Raw genomic sequence first — 20,573 nt, 5'->3', positions numbered from 1 at the left:
CGAGGAACTTTTTATCTTGATTTATTGATTGTCATAGGTAACTTTGTTCATAAATCAGCGAGTTTTTGTAAGCAATCAGTGAGTTTTGAGTTGTTGATAGAATTTGAGTGACTTAAACTCAATTTGTGCTAGAACTCATTCTCGACACGGATTTTGTATGCTTTTTCGCTGTCTTCAACTCGATTCCATTTTTCATGCAAAATCTGAGTCATCTTTGAATTCTATGTCTCATTAAGAAACGTAAAAGCAACAATGACGTAGAATTCTTTTGTGTCGTTTGGTTTTCTCACAAATCTGACTGAAAAATGAAATTATCCAGAAAACTAGTAAACCTTCTTGCTGCTCTAACATAAGACTTATTTCAGAAAATCATTTTAAAGTTCCAATGTTCCAAGCTTTTCCATAAAAATTAACATATATTTGTCAGTACTTAACTGTTTCAGCTACGATGTTGCGATTATCAAGACTCAACAAATTTTAAAAATGTATTTCTCTTAAGGAATTGCTATATTCTACTTTTGGAAAGTCACGACATCCAAAATAGAAATTCTTATTAGCAAGTATGCAGATATAAAGAAGAATAAATCAATATTTTAAGATAATAATAATCTGTTTTATTGTGAACTAAAGTTATAGAGTAATTGACATTAATGGTTATTTTTTTTTTTTAACACCAACCTATTCGGTTTTAATTTAAATGCATGGTGAGACTTAATGATTAATTAATATGAGTTAGATGGGTTTAATGATGTAATCGGATAAAAAAAGTGGAAAAAAGATCCTACATGGTTTTTTTTTTGATTAAAGTATAAGGAAAAAAATAGAACTAGAAAAAAAAAAGTAAATAAAGTATTATTGTACAATGGGTTTAGGAAGTCTGTGCTTCATACGAAAGTCTAGTGAGTCGTAATTGTATTGACCTAAATTGGAAATCAGGTCATTAGTGTGTGATATACATCTGCTGTAAAACCTATTCGTTAGCTTTAATGAGAATTCGTTAAATGTAGGGATTTTAGCTTGAGCATGGACAAGTTTCGTTGGTGATAAAATCGTCCCATTTGATATTAAGAAGTTGTCCAGATAAACTGTTTTGAAACGTTTGAATTTTCATGAAGTTGGATTTAGCACATTGATGAATATCGGACAGGCGTAAGCTAAAATTGGGCGAATTATTGTTTTATAGATTGTGAGTTTCGAATCAGTAAAAATTCTTTTTTAGTATTGAGTAGAGAGATGAATAAGCTACTCCTTTAGCCTTACTTAACACCGTGTTGATATGATATTTAAATAGGAGTTTTATATCTAAGTGGACTCCAAGATACCGGCATGATTTTTCCAGTTAAAGGAAATATTTCCAAAGTAATTTGGTCATTTTGGCATTTTTTGACAACTTCGTAGATTTAGTGAATATAATGAATTCAGTTTTACTGTCATTTAAGGTGATTTTCCAGTCTTCAAAAAATTCGGAAAGAATTTACAGCAGAGATCAATTTTTGCTTGATGAACAAAATTTACGAGAATCATTCAACGAAAAAGGCAGTATCGTCAGCAAACAAAGCAAGTTCACCAACATTTGGCAGTGGAATGTCATTGATATAGACTTAAATAAATGGGGAGCCATGACCGAGCCCTGCGGAACTCCAGCAAGGATCTTGAATATGAAGGATTGGGACTCGTTCAGGGCTACAAAAGCAGAAACGACGTTATTAATTTGATAAGATAAATTAAACTTACTCATTTTATGGATGAGCGCTTCATGCCAGACGGCATCGTACGCTTTCTTCAGATCGAGAAGGACAAGACCGAGACTCTTATTGTGGTTAAAAGCTAAAGCTGCTTTTTCAGTTATTCTCATAGACTTGCTGGATCGTTGAGTGGTTAGATTTGAAGCCATTGCTGCTTTATCATTATGTTATTATTTTCTTCATGTATGGTTAAACGGATTAGAACTAGTCTTTCAAAGACTTTACCAATCACAGATAATAAAGAGATAGGTCTATATTCAGAAGGATTTATAGACGCAGGATAAGATTTGGGGATAGGAACTATCTTGGCTATTTTCCATGATGACGGAAAATAGCTCTAAGAAGCATTGATGGCTGTGAAACGTTGAGTAGGAGAAGAGCTGAGAATTGAGGACACTATTCGGAATCATATCAGGTCCTGCAGATTTTTTTGGATTTAAGTTATTCATGATCGAAGTGACTTCCTCTTTCGAGATCTTATCAATTTCATCACATGTCTGAGAATTTATTTGCTCTACGCTGTCAGAGACTAAAGTCTCAAAGCGGGAAACTGAATTGAATGAGGTGGTGTGGACAATTAAATGTCTCAGCAAGTACAGCTTTATTTTATCGGAATAGGCCGTAGTGTTTCCAGCAGAAATGGGGGGATAGTGACGTTTTTTGTTCTTCATGATTTCGTATTCTAAAAAGAGAATAGTCAATTGATGACAAATTTCCTAATTTAGTTTTTAGATTAATTTGCTTCTCAAGTTGGACAGAACCCTGATCATGCGATTCAGTTGGTTGAATGAGGATTTATAAGCTGGATTAGATGTTCTTTGGAAAAGGTTTCTAAAGTTGTTTCTATACTTAATTAGATTTTGATATTACTGGAAAAGGGGTACCTTAAATGACAGTCTTTACTCTTACGAGGAATGAATTTTTGTTCCTGAGAAAATTACAATTTAATGAATCGATAGTGTTGTCAATGTCGCTTGAGAGTTCAGGATGATGTTTTTACTACGGATTTCGTAGTAAAGATCTTAATCTTTTCCAATTTGCTTTCGCAAAGTTAAAGCCATCAATATTGTTGGGGATGCGTAGGTTGGAAAGAAGCGAAAAGCAGATCGGTAAATGGTCCGAAGAGAGTTCATTAATTGTGCTCAGATTAGACCAGCTAAGCTGGGATTTATTTAGAGCAAAGTCAATTGTGGACACATCTCCGTGGTACGCGATATGAACTGTAAGTTCCAGTACTTCAAACCCATATGACTTTGTGAGATTAAAGAGATCGACTTTTAAATTGGATGTATTATTCCACGCAATGTGTCTACAATTGAAGTCGCCAGCTATAAGGTGTTGTCCGGAAATGTTGAGTACTTTCGAGAAGAACGTTTCAGACTGTTTTCTAGAAATATAAATGGAAGTCATAACTATTATTTAGCCGCACATCTATAGTGACAGCTTCGGCAAAATTCATTTGAATTTTAATTAAGGAATTGTGCAATGTTGGATTTGATAAGGATTAATGAGCCACCTTTGTTCCGGTCGGCTCTAAAACATTAAAATTTAAATAGAATGAATCTTTCTCATTGAGCCAAGATTCGGATATAAGAGCAATATCTATGTTGTGTGAATGTATAAAATTGGAAATTCAGGAATTTTATTCCTCAATGAATGGGCATTCCATATCATGAGATTATAATCCATTATTTGAATTGGGTGTCAGCTGGAGACTGACGATTGACAAGGATTCCACTAATTATATTGAGTTGTTCAATCAAGTTTTTGAACATCATGAGTGTATTTTGAATTTGTGGATTACCTAAAAATTGGTTTACAAAATCGTAAATCACTAGGATATGAAGCACTTACTTGTGGTTGTGATAACAGGGTTTGTGAGTAGGTTGGTGTTTCACAGGTCGGAGGTGATTTTGATTGCGGAGTTGAGTGTTTTGTTGTGTTGATGAGTGCTGGAAATTCCTCTGTTCGTAGTCGGTGTTGAATCAGATTCTTGTGATGGACCTTGGTTTCCTTATTTTTAGTAGACCACTTTTCATATGATTTGAAGGCTTCACACTGTCGGTGATTTGCAGCGTGGTCACCACGAAATTTTTACACTTGGGGCTGCCTTATCTTGTCTTTCTTGTCACAGTCACCGATTGGATGATCTTCCGTACATTTAATACAGCGATATTGAAAGCCACAACCAGCAGCGGAGTGGCCCCAACGCTGACATCGGTGGCACTGTAATGGTGCTTTGTTTTTGTTTTTCATGGGCTCCCATTTTACTGCAATGTCTTCAATCAGACGATGATTAAGAATGTTGCAGTTAATTTTTGCCTGTTTGAAGCTTACTAAATAAAGCGTGTGGTACACACTTTTAAAGAGCACTTTCGTTCTTAAACATTGTGAGCATTTAGGATACCAGCAGTTCTGCCGGATTGATATCGTAGAATCCTTTAAGTACGGCTCTAGATAAGTGTGATGATTGATCAGTCTGTTTTTGAGAGCCTCAATGATGATTTTTTTATCTTCCAGTGTTGAACATGGATGTGCGTTGAATTGTTATTTATAACCTTAAAAAAAGGTTTTAGCGATAATTTCAACTTACTGACCACATCTCTGATTATTACAAGGCTGGCCTTGGTGACGATTGGCTTAATAGCCTTATTGATGATATTGATGGACTCTGCTGGATGTAGCGGGGCCTTTTGAGATAATTCTAGGTCTTTTAGAGTTTTGGCTTTTTTCATTGGATCTTCTCTTGTTGGGCTTACTGGCAGACTGTTATCGCCGCGTTGGCGCTTCTTCTTCTTGGTCGACATTCCACGACACTCACGAGTGATTACAATGTATACTAATAGTTAACAATCGATTTAAAGTCGGAGCATTTGAAGCGGGAATCCTGTTTTAAGAATGTGTAGCAACAAAGTAAAAGTAATTTGGTTAATTCAATATTAATATTCAGCCCAACAATGTTAAGTCTACCCACTTCGATGATTTCGAAAGATCCATAAGTACTCAATAACTCTCAATATTTAAAGTACTCAAAATCCCTGAATGACAGCTCATTAAATCAACTTTTTCCAGCGGAAGAATTAAGAAATAAACATTGAGTACTGTCGATGTTGAAACTTTATCATCAACTCAAAATCAAGAGTGCCAAAAAGCATGACAACTATCAATTACCAAAGTCTGTGATGCATAAAGAATTTTGAATGCACAAATTGAGTAAGTGAGAAGGTAAAAAATCAATTGGCAATTAAAGAACCGTTACTGTGAAGGTAAAAATTTTACTTTTGTTATGTCCAGTCACAGTGCACAAACGTTTGTCATGTTCTCCTCACATCGCTCTGTATTGAATGATATGCAAAAGGCTCATGTTCTGTTATCGGATACATACCTGTAATTATCATTTGTATAAACAAGAGAATATTGATTAAAGTATGAATGTACATATGGTCTGCTGTGATCCAGAGGAGCGCATTTTCCAGTTTTTAAAGTTATGCTCACAGCGCGAAGTCTACTCGGATTTTGAATTGAAAAGTTGACTTGATTTAACATGAAATTCAAGTTGAATTCGAGCGTTGATTATGCTAAACTGGAATTCCTTAGTTTAACGCTATAACGATCGATAAGCTTCCCAAGATGTCACATGGCTGGTTTGGAACAAGATAAGCTTAAGACACACGACTACAAACATCAAGGAGTTAATGTTTGAAACTTACTGGATCCTGGACTGGATCTCTAGAGTATTTTATCTTTTAATTCAAAGTTCCAGCAAGTCTCGTATGACTGTTATATTCCACTCGTATGTCTGTTCTTCCTGTTAACGTTTGAGAACCGCTATTCCATGTCAACCATGTCACATGATCCAGAGATAACCAATATCACACAGTGCAATGACTGTAAAAAGCTTAAATTGATGAATTATGTTAGTCAGACAGACATACATTCATCCAAGTTCCATTTTCCTTTGAGATCATAATCGAAAGTCATTTTCACAGCAAAATTATGGTCTTCAACAGCCACAGCAGTGCTGTTGTGTAAGGTAAAAGAACTGAAAATCAATTAGATTTATTCAAGCTGCTGTCATGAACTGTTTTGCTTATTTTATCACGATAAACTATTCTCCATGGAGCTTTTCTCCTTTCCTTTCTAAGACATGCCGCAAATTTCCAAAACCACAAACTATTTTGTGTACATAATAGAAAGTAAAAGTGCTGCAAAAATGATAATAGATGAATAGAAAATATAATAAAAATAATTATGACAAGTGCCGGTGTTAAATGATCTTGTTACTTTAAAGTTTTCTTGCCGGTGCATTTTCACTTTTACATGAAAAATGATAAATAATAAAAAAAAATTAAAATTAAAGCATATCGTGACCAGACAATGGAAACATTTGGTGCAGATTGACGCTTTTATAATTGTTCATTTCCGTAGAAAGCTTAAGCAAGAGTGACGAAACACAAAAACATCATTTTGCCAAAATAGCAACGATTAAAATCAATCTCATTACACAATTTTTTAAATGAAGAATGGAGGCACATAAAAGTGGAATTTATATTCCATAAAACACACATATTTACCAATATGCTTCAGACATAAGCAAAGCTCAAGTACAATGATGGAAAATATTTTTATAATGAGTAATACTCATATGTTGGGTAACATGAGTGTCAATAAAACAAATTATTCAATCGATTTAATGTTGCGATTACTATGGGGTCTAGTGGGTCATTCGTTAGTAACGTCTGTCAATGAATTGCATTTTTAAGTGTGGTTGACTGTCAATCAATGTCTTTTGTGATATGTACATATACGGATAAAACTGAATTAAAGTCTACTAAATTGCGGGGGTGGATGTAGTAGAAATCTGGGGATTTTGGATTTTTGTCTCGATAAATCCTAGCAAGCCTTGAAAAAGCAAAAAGTGAACTGAATTAACAATTTTTTCACATTTAAAATTTATCGAACTTTAAAAATTTAAAACTTTTCCCACCTTTGTTGAAAGTTGCAAACCCCGTGTTTCCATTTACTTATCCACTCAATTTTGAACAGGAAATTTCACAGAAATTTATGTAAGCTATTAAAAAAGAAATTAAGCAATTTAACTAACTAGTTTCTACTTTTACAGAACAATTTATTAATCAAGAACTCAATTAAAAAAGAGCGCAATTCTTATCGTAGCAGGAAAAGTAATCTTTTGAAAAGCTGTATAAAGTTATTCACAACATTAAGAAAATCACTTAAAAATGCTATCAAAACAATTCCTGGAAAGATTTTATGCAAAATCAAGCTAAATTATTCATTGTCAAAAATGATAAGCAGGATGATTATACGTAGATTTTCGTATTAACGCACGAAGATCACATGTTAAGAATTGCCTAGAATGTCTATAAATTTCATAATATCATTTAGAGATTACATCCAGTTGGAATATTGAACATCATTTCATTCAGGGGTTATACCCACTTTCGATATTTGGACGTCATTGTTAAATACATCATTGTGATGGGGCAAAGCACTCTTCGATCCCAAATAAATTAATATCCACACCTTTTTTCTTTCATAATTTAATAAAAATTAAATTTTCAAATTCAATTTCACATCCATAACTCAAAGCACAAGACTAATGATGAGGTGCTTGCCACAAATTTAACTTCAATTAAATAATCGTCAAGATAATTTGATCATAATTCACGATTTCTCGTATATGCTGCAACATTAAAAGTTTATTGAAATTAATGTACGATTCAAAAAGTCATTAATGTATAGATACGATTTTTCCATAGAAATTACTGATGCGAATATACCAAGTACATTGTTGCCAAGTTCAACACTCAACAGCAACAAATATAAATAATTTTTTGTTTTCTTTAAACTGAGGAAAGCGGGAATTTGTATAGGATGTACACATACGTACATATGACGACACAATAGAATTGCATACTTAATGAACGTGATCATACGAAAAATATAGGTTGGAACTGTGTGCATTCTTGCTCTCTTCTTTCTCTGCACTGTATGTATGGGAACAAAAAGTGAGCATAGAATGAAAAATGAAAACACAACGAAAATGAATAATTTGGACAGGTGAAGTGTATGCGTCATGTTTCGTTGAGGATGGAACCTGATAAATAACATAAATTCTGTCATGTGTAAAAAGTACGGAGGGAATGAGAACTCTTCTATTTCTATGTAATGATTTTGACCTAGAACAGGGCTGTAATTAGGAATATTTGAAGGTTCTTCCTGGATTTCAGATCCAGAATCCTTCAAATTCATGATATTTGGATGAGGATTTAAAGTATTTGTTAATTCCTCAATCCCCGATGTCGCCTCTGACCCAAACGCACGTTCATTGTATGTAAATACTGTGTAATAATAACAAGTGCACTTCCTACAATTTTGTAATCAATGGAAGTAAAAAAAATGCCTTCGTTACATATTGATTTGCATACATTTGTTGTTTCTTTGTGTTCCAATTACCCGTATTTCTTGCAAATTTCGCCATCAGATGCCTTTATGAGAAAAAAATGCCATGAAAAATGTTGAAATTTGATCCACTTATTGAGATGAAAATGAAAAATGGTCTTGCAAAGCGAAAAATTCATACACAGTACGCATTGCTTATGTTTTGTTAATGAAAATACACTTTCGCGCTCAGTAAGCTTATTGTTTTAATAATTAGATTCAATTTATCAAGCTTTTAAGCTTTAATCTGAACAATTATTTTGTTCATTTTTGGAATTGTTTGAATAATTAGATTGCGTAGATGTTTTAAATATTTTCCCGCTAAGTCAGACAATAGCAACGTGCATTGTTGTGACGAAAAGACATCCATAATTCTGAAATAGGAAATCATCATTTTTAAAACATACTTTCTATTGATAATTTATGAATTCTAATGCATGAAAATTTATTTATTTAGCCAAACCCACAAAGGCTCATTATTATTGTGAATGTAAAGCCTTATAGCTAAATTGGAACAGTCATTATTCTTCAGTACTTTTTGTCCAAATATCCATAATTTATTAATATCCTCATTTCATAAAATTGAATGTCTGAAAATGTCAAATCTAAGCACACGAGTATAATTTTTTTATTTCCATCTAGAACTCATTGATTTCTTTCACATTAAAATTACACTCAAATATTGCTGCTGAAAGGTAATTTAATCTAGGAAAGTTCTTAAATGACGTCCATACAACTCTAAGTATCAATAGATGTTAGAAACCTTAGTTGAATTCAAAATAAATATCTACATTAAGCATTATGTGCTGACCAACAATTTTAAGTACCTTTCTCCAATATAAATCAAGTGGCCAATCAATCTTCCTGTCATAAAGTGTTATAAAGTACGAGATTAGCCTAATAAGTGAACGATTTTTATAACGTTCATTTGAGATTTGAATAATATTTATTGTACATAGTTGAAACCCCCTTTTCATACAAAAGTTCAGTTTGTTATTGAACTTCAAATAGTAAACATTGAATATTATTTTTCCGGAATTAGTTTAATACATCATTAGATACACATCATTCGTGAACAACGCATTGATCAAAATACAGCAAATTACACATAAGTCCATGTATGGTACATAATACCATCCAGAACAGCTGGTTCGATCAAGAAAAATCACATCGAGGAAATTGGGACGAGAATAAACGAACTTTCATTTATTTATCCAATTTATGCCTCTAAGTCATAATCTCTATGATTTTTCATTGTCTATGAAATGCGATAGAGCAGAATGAATACCTTTATTCATCTCTCAAAACAGAAAATTTTTCAAAATTCATCACGAGTATTTTGTGCCTTCATTCACCTCATTTACCAGGTTATACTTACTTTCATGTATGTGACGCGCTGAAAAGAAAATAAATACCGGCTAATCTAACATTCTTTATTCATTCATTCAATGAGTATAGTATGGAGTACATACAAGTACACAACAAGTAAATACATATGTACTCATAAACTTGAATATTACTTCCATTCCATTGTAAACATGCGATGTAGAGTGAAAATTATTACATCATATTGTGTCTATTTGTACATACTTTTTCGATTTCTTATTCTTTTCTTCTTTACGGTCTAATAATATAACAATTGATCGGTGTAGATAAATTATAGACATTAATGAGAAGGAATCGAAATTATTTTCTAATTTTCTAAAGCAACACGATCGACTTTTTTTATTTCTTTTTATTTATAGCTTAATAATATTTTTATTTCTCTGTTTTTATCATCTATAGGCGGCGAACTACTGTCACAAACTTATATGAGACATGAACTGACGGTAACCGTGTCAAAAGACGGCATTGCTATTGCTCTTAATCTTCCACAACAAAATCCACGCGTAGAGGCTTTAATACCAGCACGGCTACTAGACAATCAATGGCATACAATTCAATTTATTTATCGATTAGGCATATTAAATCTTATTATAGATCGAAATACATTTGTCATTGCTAACTCAACATACAATCGTGAGCTACTGAGTGATCAAGAAATTAAGAATGAAGCAGCTGTGTTGATATTGGGACGTCAATATTCTGGATGTCTTTTACATGGACCAGGTCTAATGTTTAATAACAGTGAGATTACAGTTGAAGGTGTCTTGTTCGGCTCATGTCCATTAGCACCAGGTTTATGCAATTCAGATCATGATATTTTGATAAGAGAACCAGTCGACCATTGTTTAAATTTCCCATGTATGCATGGACAATGTATATCGAGAACTGATTCATATGAATGTCATTGTCCAACACGGTATGGTGGACGTAATTGTGATAAAGATAATGGACCACAATGTGATAAAAATCCATGTAAAAATCTTGGAACGTGCGAAGAAGATCGGATTGGAAATTACAAGTGCTATTGTCCCAGTGACTATACTGGAAAGAATTGTGAAACGCGTATTGAGTCTCATCCATTATGCGATAAGAATCCATGTTATAATAATGGAACATGCAGAGTACAACCTAATAGCTCCAAATTTGAGTGTATCTGTCAGGAAGGCTTTGTTGGCTATCGCTGTGAAACAAATTATAATGATTGTGAGTCTCAGCCATGCCTAAACGGCGGTCGTTGTACAGATGAAATTGGAGGATTCACATGTGACTGCAAGAATACTGGATATACTGGAAATTTATGTCAAAAAAATATTGACGAATGCGCACGTAATCCATGCCAAAATAATGGAGTTTGTTTTGATAATTATGGATCATATACTTGTGACTGCCGAAGTGGATTTACCGGAGACAATTGTGAACAAATTGTCAGTGAATGTACCGATCAAGACAAAGGTAAGCTTAATTTTTTCATCATACAGTAATTCATTTTAGTCACAATTCTTTAATTCCGCTTGATTTTGATAAGCGGAGACAACAGGTAATGACTCTTGTCGCCTGCAATCTGTAACTAATTTCAAAGCTATCTAACACCATTTAATTATAGAATTGTTCACATTAAGCATAGTAAATTAACATATTAGCCACACATTATCCATAGCTATTAAATGTAAAAAAAAGCTTAATTCAATGATGAAAACTTGCAACTGATCTAAATGTTCACTTGGGGGATAACATGTTGTAAAATATTGAATATTAGGTGTCTCGGATTCTACTTAGTTTCTAGATCAGAATTGGCAAAATTGTATAGAAATTGTCATAAAATTAGACACAAAAATTTTGACTTTGCATGCCTTCCTCTGCCTTCACCGATCAGTATTCGTTAAAACAGTGATAAGCAATTTCGACCGAAACCGCACATGGTATACGGTTCATGACATTTCCAAAAATAATTGGAAGCACACTGGTTGACCAGCACTGCTCAAGTTCTCAAATGATGATCCAATTAGCTTCTCCTTGTCGCCACTTGGTTCTAGTCGAATATTGCAGTTATGGGCAACCAATATGCGCTAGTGTGAACCATATAATGTGTACTGTTTTGGTCGAGGTTTACAGCCAAGGTATGCCACTGAAGGAGGTTGTCCACCACTGGAATACTGTCTGCATGGCTGTCGTGAAGACAACATTTGCAAATGATTATACCAAACTATAAGTAAATTAACAAAATAATGAATTTTACAACATGTTATCCCCCTGAACTTACTTTACTTCTGGTGACTTTACTCAGCCTTTAAATGCACATGTGATAATAACCGAGAAGAATTGATGATTCTACTGGCAATTTGAGCAAACATTTTATCTCTTTCCTCACTTTTGGCACTCTCATTTCCATTAATTTTTATGTGATATTTACTTCCTCATTGTCTTCACACTCTACATGTCCTTATTTACCTTACTTTATAAATTTTTTAAATATTAATAAGTCAATTTCCCATTCGCGTATGTAAAAAAAAATTCAAAATTATTATAGGATGTTCGACATCATTGCCTAGCAGTAACAAAAAATCTGCTCGTACCAATGCATGCTCAAGTTATTGTTTAAACGGTGCTACTTGTTTAGGCAAAGATTCAAATGTAACATGTTTATGCTCCTCGGGTTTTGGAGGTTTGAAAATTATTATTTTATATCTAGTCTTAAGTCTAGCTTTAATATCCATCTTAGTATATTGTAAATTAATGAGACACAGTCAGTTCTGTAAATTCCTTTGCTTACTTTGAGTTTCATTAATTTTCAAAATTTCTAAAATGCATGAAAATTTGATGGACATAACTAAAATATTCTCAATCATCACTAGGTATAAGATGCGAAACACCAATTGCATTGCCTTATCAAGACAAAGACTGTGACTGTTATAATGGAGGCTCATGTGCATCAGATACAAATGAATGCATCTGCTTAGATGGATATTCAGGAAAGAAGTGTGAAATCAGCGAACGATCAGATTGTACCGATGGAAACTGTGCATGTTTATCGAATCCTTGTACTGGAAATGCTACATGTCATCCGAAACCAGGAACAACTATGGAATACACTTGCTCTTGTATGTCAGGCTATCATGGAGAGAACTGTGAAGATATTGATGAATGCAAATTAAAGCCAGACATTTGTAACAATGGTATTTGCATCAACACACCTGGATCTTATGAATGTTTCTGTCGTCCAGGATATACGGAAAAGAATTGCGAGAAGGATGTTGACGAATGCCTTTCTATACCTTGCAAGAATGGCGCAACATGTAGAGACAAAATTAATGACTTTGAATGTATGTGTGCACCTGGCTATGAAGGCAAACAGTGTGATACTGATATTGATGAATGTAAATCGAATCCATGTAGTAAAGGATCAACCTGTATGGACTTGGTTGCTAATTGTAAGTCATAATCATATTCAGAGCGTGGGCGTCTCAAATTCGAGTTTTTCGGCATTCGAACATTTCGAACTACTTATTTCAAAATAAAAATTTACGTTACGAAGAAAAGTAAAATTATCGGTCAAACAGAATTTGAATTTTTACGACAATATTTTTTTTAAAAAAAATTAACGGTCGATTTTGAGACAGGCACACTCATTTCATTGCTTACACTAATGTTTTAATTCTAAACCACAACAGATAGCTGCTCATGTATTCCTGGAATGACTGGACGAAACTGTGAAATTGACATTGACGATTGTGCACCACAGCCATGTCATAATGGTGGCAATTGTATTGATCAACTTGGCGGGTATAAATGTGATTGTACAAACACTGGATTTACAGGAGCAGTATGTCAACTTAACATCAATGAGTGCGAATCAAATCCCTGTATAAATGGCGCAACATGTCAAGATAAAGTAAATGATTATGATTGCCACTGCTTCCCCGGCTATGAAGGCAAAAATTGTGAAAAAGTAAGTTTCTCTTTATTAAACTCAAATCAATACTTACTATTAATCTACATTTATGTAGGATACAAATGAATGTGAACCAAATCCATGTCAATATCACAGTATGTGCTTAGAAAAATCTAATCAAACGATATACAGTTTATCGCCACAAGAAAAAAATGACTTGAAATTATTGCAAGCATCTGTATTCAGAGGCAAATTTACATATGAAAATGCAAGTGGATATGAGTGCATTTGTGTAACGGGTACAAAAGGTCGCAATTGTGACATCAGTAAGTTACCACAAAATTAATTTAAGTTATTATTTTATGCTTTCAATTCCAATTATTATTTATAATTTAGATATTAATGAATGTGAAAATAATCCATGCAAATATGGAACATGTGTCGATGGAATTGGAACATATACATGCGAATGTGAACCAGGCTTTGAAGGTATACATTGTGAGGTGAGTTAAGGATCAACAAAACTTTAATTGACTTATCAAAACTAATCATTTTGTAATTACAACAAATAACAGACAGACATTGATGAGTGCATGATGAAGCCATGCATGCATGGTACATGCATAGACAGAAGAAACAATTATGATTGCGATTGTGACTTAAATTATGGCGGAAAGAATTGTTCTGTTGAATTAACTGGATGTGTTTCATCACCATGTAAAAATGATGGCTCATGCATACCATATTTGGATCTTCAAGATGAAACTGAGCATTTATTTAATTGTACGTGCAAGAACGGCTTTTATGGAAGAACATGTGAGATTGTAAGCACTATGTCGCTTGTCAATAAAAGCTCAATTATTGTCCAAACGAGTCGTGAGGAAGGATATGACATTCAATTACGATTCCGTACGACATTGCCGAATGGAGTTGTAGCTTTTGGAACATCATTCGATAAAGCAGGCAGCTACATACTAGAACTAGTTAATGGTCGTCTAAACTTGCATTCATCACTGCTGAATAAATGGGAGGGCGTTTTTATTGGATCACAATTGAATGATAGTAAGTGGCATAAAGTATTTGTTGCTATAAATTCATCACATCTGGTTTTGTCGGCAAATGATGAACAAACAATCTATCCTATCAACTTCAACTCGTACGAGAATACAAATGCAAGCCATGTTAGCTTTCCGTTAACGTATTTAGGTGGATATACTGATACATTATTTTATTTGAGACATATTGCCAACCATGTGAAACCTACGGCCTTTATTGGATGTATGGAAGATGTTGTTATTAATAATCAATGGGTACTGCCTGATAATAATGATGATGATTCGGTTAATTTGACAAATATTGAAATTGGATGTAAACGTGATGAACAATGTAAACCTAATCCATGTCACTCGAATGGCTTATGTACTGATTTATGGTATAAATTTTCATGCGAATGTCAACGTCCTCATTTGGGACCAACATGCAAATATAGTATTATTGCTGCAACATTCGGACATGAAAATACGACAAAAACAGCTGTGCAAGTGAATGTTAGTGACTCAGCAAGACGTGCGATTAGAAGTGTGTTGGATATATCAATGTTTATTAGGACAAGGCAGTCAACCGGTCAAGTCTTTTATTTAGGATCAGATCCAAATCAAAATTACGGACCAAATGGTGAATTGAGAGAACAAACATCAATTTCAGCTACTCTGTCGAAAGGAGAGTTGTTGGTAAATATGCGCTTTAATGGAACTCCAGAAAGTTATGCTGTAGGCGGGAAACAACTTGATGATGGATATAATCACTTAATTGAAGTCATTAGGAACTCGACATTAGTGCAAGTTAAACTTAATGGAACGGAATATTTCAGAAAGACATTATCAACATCAGGTCAATTGAATGCTCAAGTATTAATATTAGGAGCACCAGCTCCATCCAATAATCCAGATGATAATATTGATAGTAAGAATGTCAAAGATATTGACTACTTTAAAGGAATAATACAAGATGTACAAGTTTCAAATGGATCTCATGCGATGAGTGTCGAGTTATATCCACTGGATACAACGAATGAAGAGGAACTGAATTTACCGCCACCATTTGGTATTGTAGATATAGATCGGACTTCAGTATTAGAAGGAGAAGTGTCTGATGATTTGTGCCGTAATATGCCATGTATGCATGGTGCTACATGTCATAACACATGGAATGACTTCTTCTGTGAATGCACAAAAGGATATAAAGGAAAACTCTGTCAAGATATTCAATTTTGTGAACTTCATAAATGTCCAGGAAATGGTACATGTAAAAATCTCGATAATGGATATGACTGTATCACTAATGTTACATTCCGTGGAAATGAAGACAGTCCACTGGTTTATCATTATGTCCTGGAAGGAGTAGATGAACAAGAAAAGTCGAAACTTTATACCAAAACAATAGAAATTGCATATAGAACTAAAATTGGTGGAACTTTACTGTATGTTGAGGATGAACAGGACATGTACTTTGGAATTGCATCCTATAAAGATCAACTAACAATCCAATGGAGATTATCAACAGAACTGCCAGATGTCCATCGATTTAATTCAGCAGACAATTCTGCCAAGTATGATTGGAGTAATCTGTACTTGAGAGTATCCGACAATAAGATTGAGGCTGGATGGAAAGGATGGGAAAATAATAATGATGTCCAACCTCCTCTATCAACTCATATTGACATGAAAGCATTTGAATACTTATTCTCTGGAAAATATCCAATCTCACTCGGTGGCGTCAATCCAACAAACACAAACTCAATTAAAGGACTCAATTCCAAAGGATCAACATTCAAAGGATGCATCGGTGAAGTCAGAATCGGAGAATTGTTACTTCCATTCTTCTCACAAGCTGAACTTTATTCTGAAAATTTAACACCAAGATCACATTATGAACTCAATTCCACAAATGTCGATGAAGGTTGTATTCTGTGCTTTGAACAAGACTGTCAAAATGGTGGAATATGTAAAGATCCAAAAGCAAATTACTCATGCCAGGTAATTAACATTTAATCCAGAAAAATTCATACTTAAACTTCATGAAATTGATTTACTTTTTATTAGTGCCCAACTGGATACGAAAAAGATGATTGTTCGCAAAATATTGACGAATGTCTACAGTCTAAATGTATAAACAATTCAACATGTGTAGATGGTATTGGAAATTATACATGCACGGTACGTTTACCACAATTTAAATATGGATATAATTTAATTAAAGCATTTATTTACTTTTTAATGGCTTTATAGTGCTTAAATGGATATACAGGATGGTTCTGTGAAGAAGAAATTGATGAGTGTGCATCTCAGCCTTGCCATAATGGAGGAAATTGTACCGATTTATTGGCTGATTTTAGATGTGATTGTGATGAGAGTTATGCTGGAAAGCAATGCGATGTCTTGCGTTTAGTGACCTGTGAGAACTCACCATGTCGTTTAGGATCTACATGTCAAGATGGACATAGTAAGTTGATCATGTTAATGACCTTTAATGTCATACTCATTATTGCCTTACTTTTATAGATGTAACGACAGGAAATAACTTTACATGCATATGCAAAGATGGATTTGAAGGTGCTCTTTGTGATCATGCTTATTGCTTAGTTGAACCTTGCAGAAATGATGGAATCTGTCTGACATCAGAAACACCCGAATGTAAATGCTCACCTGGATATACCGGAAAATATTGTGAAATTGATATCGATGAATGTGCATCGACGCCATGCCAAAACAATGCAACTTGTATTGACCTTGTAGCTGATTACAGATGTGACTGTAACAGAACTGGATTCACCGGAGGCAACTGTGAAATTGATATCGATGAATGTCTTGAAGGTAGTTACTGAATGTTTTTATGTCAAATGTATTTAATTACAATGTATATCCTTATTTAGAAAACATATCATGTGGCGGACAAGGAACTTGCATCAATACGAGAGGATCTTACAAATGTCAATGCAATGAGGGAATGTGTGGATCAGATTGTAAGGATATAAAGTCACTAAACTAATGAACTGTTCAATTAATACTTAAACTATTCTATAGGTAATCACATTGATCCTTGCTTTGAGAGTGAGTCGCCGTGTATGAATAATGGAATGTGCTTAGAAGCTTGTGTTGAATTCGCAGACTATAGATGCCAATGTTTGGATGGATTTACTGGAAAGAATTGTTCAGAAGAAGTAAGTTGTGACTAGCTATAACATCCTCTATGAGATCTTATAATAATGTTTCATCCCACAGGTAATTGCCATGTCAAGCACGACAATCGGTGACATCGCAATCATTGTAGTTCCAATAATAATTGGATTATTAGCAATATGTGGCATAATTCTTGCAACATTCCTAGTAATGGCTAGAAATAAGCGAGCAACAAGAGGAACATACAGTCCCTCAGCTCAAGAATACTGTAATCCACGACTAGAAATGGACAATGTGCTGAAACCTCCACCAGAAGAACGATTAATTTAAGGATATTTAAATTAATTTATATTAAATTAAATTTTTTTTTTGTGACTGATGTGCCTGAATGTGTTTTTTGGTATTAGTTGTTTTGCATTTATGGATCGGTATGAATGGATAATTAGTTCTTATGTGATACAAACAAAAGAGAAAGACACTAAAAGAAGATTTCACGATTTGAAATGAAGGAAGAATTGAAATTTTGTACTTTGTAAAATACTATTTAGTTATTAAGAGATAAGACTTGTTAAGCAAAAAAAGACATCAATGTGGCCTTTAACACTATTACTGTATTCTTAGGATAGAGAATATTAAAAAATGTTTACAAAATAGAATCAAAAAACAATCATCAAAGAGATTTAAATCTATCGAAAGCAATTACCGTCCGCAATGATAATTATAAGGAATGAACTTATGAACAATTAATTAATTAAATAATCAAGATTAGATAGATTATTGTGAGAAATTTAAGGAAATCCAATGTGGCATTTTTTCAAAATAAACAAAAGAAGACAAATCCTGTAAGATCAGAAATAAAACCTGATTAATAACAAAAAAATCCATTAATTTCGAGTGTTTCTTTTATATCTTATACTTTAATCAATTCTTTAACCTCATCTAAAAAACAGATGTAAAGCGACGACCAGCAACAAATAATTCGAATTTAAGTTAATTTAATTTATTCAGCGAGTCCAAGCTTCTTCTTAAGACTCAAAGGCATTTCTGGGGGTGGTGGACGTGGCATTGAGAAGGCAACCTTAACACCATCATAAATGAACCATTGTGCAGCTGTAAGTGTACCAATCATAACAATACGTGGTACGAGACCTCCCCACATACCACCCCATCCGAGTTTCTTGGCAACATCCAATGCAGATGCACCCTTAGCTTGATTAAGTTTTGATACAACTGTATCAGCTGGATGTGAAACAATAGCACAGAAGACACCAGCAATATAACCAGCAGCAAATGTAACAATAAGTTGTTCTCCCTTTGTGCAGTCAGCTCTTGGTTTTGGTACAACATACAAGTAAAGTAATTCCAATGTACGTTCAAAGCATGAGAACTTCATCATTGTGTATGGAATTTGACGCATCCAAAGTGGAACTAAACCTTTGTAGAATGCATTAATACCTTCATCCTTCAACATCTTTGGTAAAGCTTCACGCAATGTATTTGCAAATCCTGGCATTGTTTGGATCTTTACCTTTGCAGCTTCAAATGGTGACAAAGCAATATCAGCAAAGAATTCAGCTGATGCTGATGATGCCAAATACAAGGATGTTCTCCACAAGTATGAGTTCTCCTCGCCAATAATGTCAGAGTAGAGGACTTTGAAGACTTCATAAAGTCCAAATTTGCAGAGACCTTGTGCTGAATAACCGAAGAATGTTGGTGCCCAACCCTTGGCTAAACCACGTGCACCGTCTTCAGCGAGTGTAACTCTGAATCCATTGAAGACTGACTTGTATTTTGCTGGATCGACTTGGATACGACATTTGACTAAATCCAATGGAACGACCTAGAGATTGATATGATTAGTGAATGTTTTGTGGATGGATAGTGAGTCATTACCATTGTGTGTGTTGTACCACAACTGATGATACCTCCAAGACCGCATAAGAGGAAATATTTGGTGGATCCAAATGCACATGAATCTAGATGATGGAAATGGGATAGCAATTAGTAAGAGGGTTTGGGATATGGATAAATATTGCAGATCTCACCTCCTGGAAGAATGACATTTGAGACTGCAGCAGCAGCAGCTATTTCTCTACCAGGAACAAGTGATGTCTCATACTTGTTTACTTGAGCGCTTTCGCACTTTGCCTCGAAAGGATTTGATTGAAACTTTTCAAACAGCATGACTAATAAAAAGATTAAGAGATATTAAGGACACAGGTACAGAATAGAAAGTGAATTTTGATCACATAACAAACTATAATTCATTTTCAATTGACGCCATGCCAACACATATTGAGTATGTAGTTCAATGAAAAGAATACGTCATCCTTAACATGTGATGAGACAAAGTCAAATGAAAATTTATTTTCGTGGTCAAGTGAGACGCGAATTGAGAGGAAAAATTCCTCGTAGCTGAGTGAAAATTGTAAGGAAAATGAGACATTGTTCTCTTTATTGGATGTAAAGAAGATCCACACACTTGACTTATCTAATTAAAAATAAAAAAAAGTTCTATTTTATCAGCGAAATTTCACGTAACAAAGTTTGGCAACCTTGTGTGCCTTTTGTGACTTTTTGATTTCATGGCCAGCATGTTCTTGAAAAACTAAATTGATTGATTCTTAAGATTCATAATTATGTAATGAGAAATTTATGAAGATTATTAAGCTTATGGTTGCATAACCTAAAGATTCTCATTCCTATTTCCATGCTGAATATTTTTATGGACTTCCTCAACTTGACTTTTTTATCACCAAAAATTTATCACTAAAGTTTTCCACTTTCAACTTACTTTATTCGTTAGATATATTCTTAAATTTTTATCAAAAGACTCTTGGTTCTTTTATTCGATCTTATTTTTATGTCGAGTTGCTGGTCGAGTTCAATAAGCACTGAATGTGAAAAATC

General features: G+C 33.9%; 2 protein-coding genes across 3 annotated transcripts in view; one reads left to right on the top strand and one right to left on the bottom strand.

The window, feature by feature from the left end:
* Positions 1 to 18,548, top strand: part of crb (cell polarity complex component crumbs) — a 26,612-nt gene extending 8,064 nt beyond the window's left edge. Inside the window, exons 3-15 of one of the 2 annotated variants that reach the window (XM_070640163.1) lie at positions 9,993 to 11,045; positions 12,121 to 12,255; positions 12,446 to 13,021; positions 13,262 to 13,539; positions 13,598 to 13,808; positions 13,879 to 13,985; positions 14,058 to 16,517; positions 16,584 to 16,697; positions 16,770 to 16,983; positions 17,043 to 17,354; positions 17,414 to 17,503; positions 17,565 to 17,701; positions 17,763 to 18,548. In XM_070640163.1, coding sequence (XP_070496264.1) covers positions 9,993 to 11,045; positions 12,121 to 12,255; positions 12,446 to 13,021; positions 13,262 to 13,539; positions 13,598 to 13,808; positions 13,879 to 13,985; positions 14,058 to 16,517; positions 16,584 to 16,697; positions 16,770 to 16,983; positions 17,043 to 17,354; positions 17,414 to 17,503; positions 17,565 to 17,701; positions 17,763 to 17,990 — 5,915 coding nt within the window. In that variant the 3' untranslated portion in view covers positions 17,991 to 18,548. The remainder of the gene's footprint in view (positions 1 to 9,992; positions 11,046 to 12,120; positions 12,256 to 12,445; positions 13,022 to 13,261; positions 13,540 to 13,597; positions 13,809 to 13,878; positions 13,986 to 14,057; positions 16,518 to 16,583; positions 16,698 to 16,769; positions 16,984 to 17,042; positions 17,355 to 17,413; positions 17,504 to 17,564; positions 17,702 to 17,762) is intronic. The other variant, XM_070640164.1, reaches the window with a different exon arrangement.
* On the bottom strand, positions 18,549 to 20,573 carry LOC139090392 (solute carrier family 25 member 3-like). The gene is made up of 4 exons (XM_070640169.1): positions 20,458 to 20,573; positions 19,709 to 19,849; positions 19,557 to 19,639; positions 18,549 to 19,503 (listed from the first exon to the last, which is right to left on the bottom strand). Exons 2-4 carry the CDS (start codon positions 19,845 to 19,847, stop codon positions 18,661 to 18,663), a joined length of 1,065 nt encoding a protein of 354 aa, XP_070496270.1. The 5' UTR covers positions 19,848 to 19,849; positions 20,458 to 20,573; the 3' UTR covers positions 18,549 to 18,660.

This window comes from Chironomus tepperi, unplaced genomic scaffold (assembly GCF_022539635.2).
Source record: "Chironomus tepperi strain 1889 unplaced genomic scaffold, CSIRO-AGI_Ctep_v1 contig_217, whole genome shotgun sequence".
NCBI lineage: Eukaryota > Metazoa > Arthropoda > Insecta > Diptera > Chironomidae > Chironomus > Chironomus tepperi.
The sequence above is the reverse complement of the archived record's forward strand: the minus strand, read 5'-3'. Positions and strand labels throughout refer to the sequence as shown.